The sequence below is a fragment of the Apodemus sylvaticus genome, chromosome 2, assembly GCF_947179515.1.
Source record: "Apodemus sylvaticus chromosome 2, mApoSyl1.1, whole genome shotgun sequence".
NCBI lineage: Eukaryota > Metazoa > Chordata > Mammalia > Rodentia > Muridae > Apodemus > Apodemus sylvaticus.
In genome coordinates, this window is record NC_067473.1 from 5,351,774 (window position 1) to 5,362,473 (window position 10,700).

At 57.9% G+C, this 10,700-nt stretch overlaps 1 protein-coding gene across 2 annotated transcripts in view; it reads left to right on the forward strand.

Moving 5' to 3' along the window:
• Kcnh2 (potassium voltage-gated channel subfamily H member 2) overlaps positions 1–9,803 on the forward strand; it is a 31,931-nt gene extending 22,128 nt beyond the window's left edge. The window contains exons 1-11 of one of the 2 annotated variants that reach the window (XM_052173042.1): positions 80–511; positions 2,687–3,115; positions 3,573–3,960; positions 4,303–4,502; positions 4,877–5,129; positions 6,027–6,220; positions 6,517–6,616; positions 7,047–7,325; positions 7,439–7,625; positions 7,836–8,013; positions 9,266–9,803. In XM_052173042.1, the coding sequence (XP_052029002.1) occupies positions 404–511; positions 2,687–3,115; positions 3,573–3,960; positions 4,303–4,502; positions 4,877–5,129; positions 6,027–6,220; positions 6,517–6,616; positions 7,047–7,325; positions 7,439–7,625; positions 7,836–8,013; positions 9,266–9,415 (2,466 nt within the window). In that variant the 5' untranslated portion in view covers positions 80–403 and the 3' untranslated portion in view covers positions 9,416–9,803. Of the gene's footprint in view, positions 1–79; positions 512–2,686; positions 3,116–3,572; positions 3,961–4,302; positions 4,503–4,876; positions 5,130–6,026; positions 6,221–6,516; positions 6,617–7,046; positions 7,326–7,438; positions 7,626–7,835; positions 8,014–9,265 lie in introns of those variants that run through there. The other variant, XM_052173041.1, reaches the window with a different exon arrangement.
• Positions 9,804–10,700: the final 897 nt, after the last annotated feature.

Here is a 10,700-nt window from a genome sequence, read left to right on the forward strand (position 1 = left end):
CACGGGCTGGGCGGGGGTGGGGGAGGGGAGGCAGAGTGGTGGAGTCGGGGTGGGAACCTGGCAGGAGGAGGGGCTGGCCGGCAGAGGAGAAGCGGTTCCCACCGCGGGTGCTGGGCTGGCGGCAGGCGGGCAGAGCACAGCACCCTGGTAGCTGGGGGCCCCGCACCAAGGGGTCATGTGCAGCAAGAGCCAAGCAGGCAGCTGTCCATGTTTATTGCCTAGGTGACCCCAGCCCCAGGGCCCGGCCCCAGCCATTCTGGCTTCATGCCAGAGGCGGTTCTGGCTGCCAGTCGGCCAGTCTTGGACTGGCAGCCTGGGCTGGGACTGCTGCTGGGGCACAAGTGAGGCCCTGGCCCAGCCCTGGGGCCTTAGGCCAATCAGGCTGGGGGGAGCCAAATCCTCCATGGCGATTCCAGCGGGGAAGGAGAGCAGGACAGGGGCTCTGCAGCCCAGGGCCCAGAAAGGCCGGGTGAGGCGGGCGGTGCGCATCTCCAGCCTGGTGGCCCAGGAGGTAGGTGATTCCCTCAGCACCCTATTCTTTGCTTGGGCTGGGACACCGAGGCAGGTGGGAGTGTGGTCCACCACTGAGCCTCACCGCTGTCCCCCTGCTGTTGGCTGGGTCCCCGGGGTTCCCCTTGCCTGGGCAACCCCTTTCCGACAGCTCCTAAGGCCCACAGTCTTCTAGTTCAGAGTATAAAGGAAAGAAAGAGATGCTAGGAAGCAGTTGTGTGTACAGAGAGGATGCTGGGGAGATGGAGAGAGACAGGAACCAGTAGGCAGCAGCTAGACCTGTGACACTGTGGGCAGCAGTGCAGGACTGGATTACTCTTGTGGGTCTCTGCTCAGGGGGTAATGAGGGCGGGCTGAAATGAAGCCGTGGCTCACCTCCACTGTCCCATCAGCTGCTGATTGCCCTCCACCCCACTGGCTCTCCTGCTGTAGAGCCTGGAGGGAGCTCTGGGTGATTCTGAGAATCCCACCCCTGCCAGCATCACTGCTGTCCCTGACTCCCTCTGTTTGGGTTCATCTGCTCCTCCCAGCGGGGGAACAGACACAGGTGAGAGTTTTCCCTTCCAAGGTAAAGATCCAAGGTTGAGTCTGTCTTCTGTAAGACAGTGAATCACAGGGATTATAGACCTGGCCCAGAGCCATGTGGTAAGCCAGTGGTTCCAGAGACAGGACTGGCCCTTGGGTGGACTGCATTATCAGGTTTGGGCCCTGTATCCCAGACTTGCTGGATATTTGAATGCAAATGTGCACTGGAGCTGGGGGAGACCTGGGGAACAGGGTCACTGTTGTCTGGGGTGGACCTACAGAGACAGGTCCTGTAGAGGAACAGCCAACCCCTTTTCCCCTTGTCTGTGGGGTCCTAGCCTGCTGTTTTCTGATGGCTTGAGAGGTCACTAACCTCATGTGTATTAACTCTGTGTTTTAGTTAATAAGCCCTCGGTCTGAAGGCAGGGCAGACCTAGGACCCCCTCTGACCAGGGCCTGATACTCATGCCCACCCCATCTCTTTTCTTTGAAGTCTCTGTGTCTATTGGGGGTGGGGAGGGAAACCTTCCCTCAAGATCCACCTTTCTCACCAGCCCCTTTCCCTAAGATGGTCTCTAAACAGCACCGCCTATGCTGACAGGCATAGGGGATTTCCACTTGAACATGCACGAGACTCTTTGGGACTTCATTGAGCCCAGAGACCTGAGGCTGTAGGGCCCTGGGATTCAGGGCTTCTGGGACAGGGCGAAAAACTCTGGGGTTGGTGTAGGGTCTTGCTGCAGGCATGGCCTGGTCCAAGGCTAGAGGGACCAAGGAAGGGATTCTAGCTGACTCAGATGTCGGCCAGAGAGATCTCAGGGTGGCGGGCAGGGGTCCTCTCTGACACCTGGGGAAGCTCGTTGTCCCCGGGCAGGTTTGCGAGCAAGACCGCTGGCTGTGCTTGCCACCCTGTCCCTGCGGTGGCCTGCCTTTGCCTCCCCTGTCTGAAAACTAGGGTGCACCTCCGAGCCATCCTGGGTATTCATCCCTCTGTATTCTTGAGGTACCTGGCTTGGACTCTGTCCCTTGTGTCCCTTTGTAAGAGTGTGGGAGGCTTCTCTGGGTTGAGGTAGAGAGAGGCCTGAGAAAGAATAGCAGCAGGGAGAGGATTTCTCCCCTCAGGGAGGCCAAGGGACCTGAGGATGGCGATTGGTGTCCCTGGACAAGTGGTCTGAAATGAGGGAGCCGCAAGGACTATTTTATGTGGAACTCTGGGCTCCTGGGCTCACTGCCCAGCTGGGAACTGCAGTTCTTGGAACATATTCTAGACTGAGACAGTGTGTGTGTGTGTGTGTGTGTGTGTGTGTGTGTGTGTGTGTGACTTTTGGGGCTGTGGGGGAAGAGTGTATGGTGAGAGTTGCATTGTGCAGTCTGGACTGTCTTGTGGTGGAAACAATATTGGGCCTTCCTGCTTGATGACCCAAGCTCATGTATTTCGGGTACTGTCAGAACTGTGTGGAGTCAGCCAGGATGTCCCCCTGCTGGCTAGCATTCTGGGAACTGTAATGCCCAGGTTTGGGGTAGTCAGTTTCTATGGCTACTTGGCTGAAGATGAGCATTCTAATGGAGATATGCTCTACTTGTTCATAGTATGGACAGTACCAACTTTTGCTCTGAAGTCCCATGACCCTTCCTCACACCCACATCTTAGGTCCTGTCCTTGGGAGCAGACGTGCTGCCTGAGTATAAGCTGCAGGCTCCCAGAATCCACCGCTGGACCATCCTGCACTACAGCCCCTTCAAGGCAGTGTGGGATTGGCTCATTCTGCTTCTGGTCATCTACACAGCAGTCTTCACACCATACTCGGCTGCCTTCCTGCTGAAGGAGACTGAGGATGGGGCCCGAGCCCCTGACTGCGGCTATGCCTGCCAGCCTCTGGCTGTAGTGGACCTCATCGTGGACATCATGTTCATTGTGGACATCCTCATCAATTTCCGGACCACCTACGTTAACGCTAACGAGGAGGTGGTCAGCCATCCTGGCCGCATCGCTGTGCATTACTTCAAGGGCTGGTTCCTCATTGACATGGTGGCCGCCATCCCCTTCGACCTGCTCATCTTTGGCTCCGGCTCTGAGGAGGTGGGCTTAGCAGGAGGCAGCCAGGAGGAGAGAACAGGAAGGAGTAGGGCGCAGGGTAAAAGAAGCGCCACACAGGAAGGGAGGGTCCCTAACAAATCTATGCTCAGTCCCCCACAGGGTCGTAAGGAGCTGGACCGGACACTTTCCCCCCTAAAGTTGGTTGGGAGTGGGAATATCACTTTCTGACTTACACAAAAGCTCCCTCCTACTTAGAATTCTGGCCTAGCACCTTGAGGTAACTGTTGGTCCATTTGGAGTGTCTCTTTCCTCATTCTCAGCAAGGAGACCCTTGGCACTTTGACTTATAGATTAGTGACGTCTGTGCTGGGAGCAGCGTGGGAGGCACCCTGTGCCAGGTGCTTTTCATTATGGGGAGAGTTCCCAGCTCAGCGGTCCGCGGTCTGCCGCAGTGTTCCTTACTCATGTCCCCTCACCCCGAACATGTCCCCTCCTCTAGCTGATCGGGCTGCTGAAGACTGCGAGGCTGCTGCGGCTGGTGCGTGTGGCTCGGAAGCTGGACCGCTACTCGGAGTACGGGGCCGCGGTGCTCTTCCTGCTCATGTGCACCTTCGCGCTCATAGCGCACTGGCTGGCCTGCATCTGGTACGCCATTGGCAACATGGAACAGCCCCACATGGACTCACACATCGGCTGGCTGCACAACTTGGGCGACCAGATCGGCAAGCCCTACAACAGCAGCGGCCTGGGAGGCCCCTCCATCAAGGACAAGTATGTCACAGCACTCTACTTCACCTTCAGCAGCCTCACCAGCGTGGGCTTTGGCAATGTCTCTCCAAACACCAACTCAGAGAAGATCTTCTCCATCTGTGTTATGCTCATTGGCTGTGAGTGCGTCCTGGAGGCGGGCGAGGGGTGGAGCCATGGCTGGATAGAAATGGCAGTGAAAGTCCTAGGACTGAGCAAAGTGGCAGTCAGATCTCCCTGCCCCGCCCCCACTCCTCCTCCCCCCCAGAGTCCTGGGCTCACAGTTCAGTTTGGAGGCTGGGACACCAGGGCAGGAAATACCGAAGGTTGGCGTGTGTTTGAGCATGTGTATGTCCACTCTCAGACTGAGTCGTGACCGGACCGCGAGTGTCGTTGACCTGGTGCGGGGACTGAGCAGAGGGTCCCCGTGGGCGGGCGGGGTCCCTGCGGATGCTGACGGCCCCACTCACCCACGCCCCCAGCCCTCATGTATGCCAGCATCTTCGGCAACGTGTCCGCCATCATCCAGCGGCTGTACTCGGGCACGGCCCGCTACCACACACAGATGCTCCGGGTGCGGGAGTTTATCCGCTTCCACCAGATTCCCAACCCGCTACGGCAGCGCCTCGAGGAGTACTTCCAGCACGCTTGGTCCTACACCAACGGTATCGACATGAACGCGGTGAGGCACTAGTAGGTGCGGAGGCACCCTTGTGGTGCAGCCAGCGTACCTCAGGTGGTTGTTAGTCTTAAAGGACCTGAGAATTACATAGTATTCTGACCGTGAAACTCCATCTGGAGTTCTCCCACTGGGGGAGGCCAGGCTCTTCACACACCCTATGCAAGACAGACGAACATGGGAAATCAGTTGCTGCATTTCCAGATAAGAACTTGGTCAGGGTAGGAACCCAGGTGCTGAAGGGGTTCTGGGCCCCCATGGGTTCTGCAGTGGTCGGAACTGAGAGGAGGTTTTCCCTGAGCCAGAGGTACGACCCAGTGGAGTGGTGTTTGGACTGAGACTTGAGAGAGATCATGCTGAAGCATCCCCATTTGCAGGTGCTGAAGGGCTTCCCTGAGTGCCTGCAGGCTGATATCTGCCTGCATCTGAACCGCTCGCTGCTGCAGCATTGCAAGCCGTTCCGAGGGGCCACGAAAGGCTGCCTGAGGGCCCTGGCCATGAAGTTCAAGACTACACATGCACCACCAGGGGACACACTGGTGCACGCTGGGGACCTGCTTACTGCCCTCTACTTCATCTCCAGGGGCTCCATCGAGATCCTGCGGGGTGATGTCGTGGTGGCCATCTTGGGTATGGGGTGGGGATGCCCACTGAAACCCAGAGAGACCTGAGCCCTCTGGATACACTGGGGGTGTGGGGTTGCTGGCAGGATTCTTGGGTTCCTTTTAACTCATCTGAGGAGGGACCTTCAAGGTGGGCAGCAGAGAGGTCCCGTGCAGGACATGGGGCTGTTGGAGATCTGTCCACAGAAAGGCATCTAGTGTTTCCTTAAAGCTGGAGGCTATGGGCACGGTTCCCTGAAGCTTCATGCCCGCCTGTGGCCATTGCGTGCAAGGACGGCACTTGGAGGGTAGAGGCTTCTCGCCCTCCCATGGTTTTTTTTTTTTTTTTTTTTTTCCTACATGCATCTAACTTCGCCCATGGCTAATAGTAGGACATTTTAGACTTTTATTTCACAGTTCAGCCCAGACATGTCTACCACTCCATAACCTATTCCCTCCCCAACTAAATCAAAATTTCCTACACGTGTGAGCACATTTGGTCTTTTCTGTGCTTTGCTACGCTAAGCTATGCTGTCCTGTTTTCTTTCAGTAACTGGTTCTGACTGACCACCGAGCGGCCATTTATAGTTTGGAGGGAACTGCACTTTGTTAGAAGGGTATTTGAGGATAGAAGTAGAGTTGTCCCAAGGAAGCCATGGCTGTAGGCATCCTTGGTGGTTTCTTCTGGCTGAGTAGTTGCTGAGAGACTCCAAATCCCTGGCCCTTTCCTCTGTCACCTCTGGCCATGGGTGTTGCCCCATCTGCTGAGAGCCCTGAGGACATGTCCCAGCCATGCTTCCTTGGCTGTGTGGCTGGGAGCTGGGTGACTAGAGATGCTGTCCAGGGTGGAACTGACCCAAAGGGTGCCCGCTACTCTCCCAGCGAAGCCACGGGCTCAAGCCTTTGTCTTCTCCATGGCCTCCAGGGAAGAATGACATCTTTGGAGAGCCTCTGAACCTGTATGCTCGTCCTGGAAAGTCCAATGGGGATGTGAGGGCCCTCACCTACTGTGACCTGCACAAGATCCATCGTGACGATCTGCTGGAGGTGCTGGACATGTACCCTGAGTTCTCAGACCACTTCTGGTCTAGCCTGGAGATTACCTTCAACCTTCGCGATGTGAGTGGGCTATCCCGAGAACTTCCTTTATCCCCAGGAGGGGATGATTGGCAGGCTGCCCCTTATGTGACTGGTTGTGCAGCTTCTCTACCTGCTTTTCTGTCATCACAGTCAGACTGGCCTCAGCTTGTTGGGGGAAAGCGACATGGGGGAGGGGAGTCCGGGGAGGGAAGAATTCTTCCCTACAGCCCCACCTCCCTATGGTAATGGGATGGTGCAGTTGTCTGCCCCACCCCCATATCCCAGGCCAGCCCGGCAGGACGGACCTAAGGGCCCGACTCTTCTCTTGGTTGCAGACCAACATGATTCCTGGCTCCCCGGGCAGCGCAGAATTAGAGAGCGGTTTTAACAAGCAACGCAAGCGCAAACTGTCCTTCCGCAGGCGTACTGACAAGGGTGAGGTGGTCAAAGGCTGGGCAGGAGGAGAGTGGAGGGCGGAGGGGAGTGAGGGCAGGGTCAGGCTGGGCGGGCTCCACCCCCTGCCCAGCACACAGGCCTGCGGTCCTCCAGTGCACCCCAACTCCCATGCCTCCCCTCCGCTGGACCTAGGCTGGGCTGTTTTGGTCTTTATTATACCTTAGTGCTGTCTAGCAGGCCTTGACCCCTTCCTTAAAGAGAGGAGGGGAGGGAGGTGGCCGGAGAGAACAAAGGAATGAGCAGAGGGCTCCAGAGGTCGGGGTCAGCAGTGCCCCGGGGGTGCCGGGGCGTGGCGTGACGAGAGAGCAACTTTGTATGAACTCACGCCCTGCTTTCCGCGGGCTCGCTCCGCTCCCCGTCCATTCCCTGGTCTCCCCTCTCTCTGAGGTATGCTCTCTATTTCCCACAGACACAGAGCAGCCAGGGGAGGTCTCAGCCCTGGGGCAAGGCCCTGCCCGGGTTGGGCCAGGGCCGAGTTGCCGGGGACAGTCGGGAGGGCCATGGGGGGAGAGCCCATCGAGCGGCCCTTCCAGCCCAGAGAGCAGTGAGGACGAGGGCCCGGGTCGCAGCTCCAGCCCCCTCCGCCTGGTGCCCTTCTCCAGCCCCAGGCCTCCCGGAGACCCCCCAGGGGGGGAGCCTTTGACAGAGGATGGGGAGAAAAGTAATGACACCTGTAATCCCTTGTCAGGTAAGCCTGGACCTTGGAGGTGGGAGTGAGTGTGGGGGATGGGCAGTGTGGGGGATGGGCAGGGATTGGCAGGGCCTGACTTTCTTCCTGACCTCACTCCTCTTTGGCTCCAGGTGCCTTCTCTGGGGTGTCCAATATTTTCAGCTTCTGGGGGGACAGTCGGGGGCGCCAGTACCAGGAGCTGCCTCGATGCCCTGCCCCGGCCCCCAGCCTCCTCAACATCCCCTTGTCTAGCCCTGGTCGGCGGTCCCGGGGCGACGTGGAGAGCAGGCTGGATGCACTCCAGAGACAGCTGAACAGGTAAAGTGGGGTGCCCAGGGAACGGGCATGGGGTAGGCTGCACTGTGGGGACTTGGGGCCTCTTTGGGTTTCTGCTGGTGTTTCAGGGGTGCTCTGTCTAGGCCTGGCTGTGCCAGCGGGTGGACCCTCTCCTTCCTCAGCTGGGTGAGGTGGGAGCCTGGAGTGGACCAGCTATCTCCACTTCAGAGAAATCTTCCTTCCTTGCCCCAGGCTGGAGACCCGGATAAGTGCAGACATGGCCACTGTCCTACAGCTGCTCCAGAGGCAAATGACCCTGGTCCCTCCTGCCTACAGTGCTGTGACCACCCCTGGGCCCGGCCCCACTTCCACATCCCCGTTGTTGCCTGTCGGCCCTGTCCCCACCCTCACCCTGGACTCGCTTTCTCAGGTACGGTCTGGAGCTCACCCCAGCCCCAGCTGCACCCTGTCTGCCCCCAACAGCTGCTTTGTTACCTCTCCGCTGGGTGTGAAGTGAGTGAGCCCTCCTCTCCCCGTCTTCTTCTCCCTCCCTGCCTTCCCCCTCCCACTGCTCGAGCAGCGCAGAGCAGGGCTGGAGCAGGGCTGGCCAGGCACCCGCCAGCAGTGGCCTATGGGCCAGATGCGAGCATGGTGCCTGAGCCTGGGGCTCGGGTCTGGACGCAGCCTCAGCGTGGTCCCTGCCGTGGTTACCCCACCCCTGGCTTTGCTGCAGCCCATCTTGGCTCTTACTCTAGCAGTTAGAGCATCCTGAAGGCTGCTGGCGTTTCCAGGGTACCAAAATCAAGACTCTGAGATAGAACTTCCCTGATCCACGTCTCTTCTCTTTGAGTAGCCTCCTGAGGGACAGCTGTAGCTGGGTCTTTTCTGCCAGCTCCAGCCTTGATGGGTGCTTGAGGGGGGGGGCTCCCGTGGCTCCCAGAGGTGGCCTGGGATCTACTCCCGTCCCTGCTCTGCCCCCTGCCCCATATGGTATCTCCTGTTTGCAGACACCAGGGCCCACGTCAGCGAATGTGCCAGTCTCCCTTCACAGCCTCCCCCGCAGGGATCTCACCAGTAGACACGTCAGCACCCACAAACCCCTCCTGCCCGCCCTGGAGCTCTCCCTGGCCTCAGAGACCTGGCTGCTGGCCCACTGTTGTTCCCGGGCCCCAGGGTTCTTTGGAGAATTGAGAGGAGGCACCTTGTCTCTCTGTGTCTTAGCTGCCTTCCCAAAGCAGGGACTTCTAATTCCATGTAGGGGCTGCTCCAGCTGCCCTGCCACATTCCCTGGGGAAGGGAAAGGTGAGAGCTTGGAATCCAGCTTCCCTGGGTCCAGAGCAAGGTCCTCTGTCAGGGAGGCTGTGCAGTGGCTCTCAGCTCTTTCATTTGGCTCCTGCCACAAAGGTGCATTTCTTGACTTCCAGCAGTAGCAGCCTTCTTGTCCCCTCAGGTCCCGCTCTGCCCACCTAAGCCTCCTCTCTGACCTGCATTCCTCCTGGCTTTGCTTTCCCCGCCCCTTTCTCCTCCCCCATTTTGCCTCCGCCCCTTTCTCCTCCCCCATTTGCCTCCGCCCCTTTCCCCTTCCCCGTGTTGCCTCCGCCTCTTTCTCCTCCTCCATGTTGTCTCCGCCCCTTTCTCCTCCCGCATCTTGCCTGCCTGCTCAAGCCCGGTGTTCTTTGCAGGTTTCCCAGTTCGTGGCGTTTGAGGAGCTTCCTGCAGGAGCCCCAGAGCTCCCCCAAGATGGCCCCACTCGCCGCCTCTCCCTGCCCGGCCAGCTGGGAGCCCTCACCTCCCAGCCCCTGCACAGACATGGCTCAGATCCAGGCAGTTAGTGACGCTGCCCAGTGTGGACACGTGGCTCACTCTGGGTTCAGGGCATTACCTGACCGATCTCCTTGGAGACCCTGGATTGGAAGGGAGAACAGTGCAGGGGCACCTCCTCCCCTGCCCTTGGGACCAGCATCTCCTCCTGCAGTACCCTGGGCCCCACTGGGAGGGGCAGGGGCAGAGCTGGGCAGTGGACAGGGGGGTCTGTGGTCCCCCCCACTGCCCTGGGGGCATTAGCTGGTCTAACTGCCCGGAGGCACCCGGCCCTGGGCCTTAGGCACCTCAAGGACTTTTCTGCTATTTACTGCTCTTATTATTAAGGATAATAATTAAGGATCATATGAATAATTAATGAAGATGCTGATGACTATGAATAATAAATAATTATCCTGAGGAGAGACTCCAGGGTGCTGGTTGGCTTCAGCCATCACCTTCTATATCTTCTGTTTATGTTCTAAATGGACTTATGTGGCAGTGCCAGACCCTCTCTATGTCCAGACCTGCAGGGGTGACCAGATATCCTCCCCCTTCCTCTGTGTGTGTGTGTACCCATGTACATAAAAGACGGAGAGTGCTTTCTGGGGCCAGACAAAATGGTCCTGGATTTGGGACAACCAAGCCAGGTGGGCTATTTTGAGTCTGATAGGATACTTGTACCCTGAGTGCAACCCTTCATAATCATGCTGATTTACTTCCTTGGCACTGGTCCCCAACTGATAAAACCACAAACTTGTCCCTCTCAAATAGTTCCCAAGTCCAGCATCACACTCACCTGGGTTCTCTTTGGTCAGAGGGTCCCGAACCCTCATTAGCTTTAGGTTGACCCTGTATAGTTGGGTCTCACATGGGTCTAGCTTTGGATACACTGGCTTCCCCACTGTGACCAGCACACACCTGTGTCAGTCTCCATGTGGATCTTACCTTGATTACCTTGGTCCCTTTTGACTGTTGGCCACAAGCGGAGCTGCTGAGAAGATGGAGGTTTGTAAGGTGGCTCATTCAGTTGGAAGTAAGTCAAAGCAGACAGAACGGTTCCCCTCGTTCATGTGTGCAGGTTTGTGTGCGCTTGTGTTGTTGGGCTCGTGAACGCACCCTGCAGAGGCAATGCCTGCCACGTGTCAGTCAAAGGCAGTGGTGAGCGTTGCCTGGTCAGACTGGCTTGCTTATAGGTGACAGTGCTGCCAGGGGCTGCCCAGACTGGGTCTCAGGATTCCTCACTTCCTCTGTCCCTTTGAGAAGAGTATGCTAACTCTGAAGACAAGCATGGTAGAACAGCCTGGAGACTCGCCC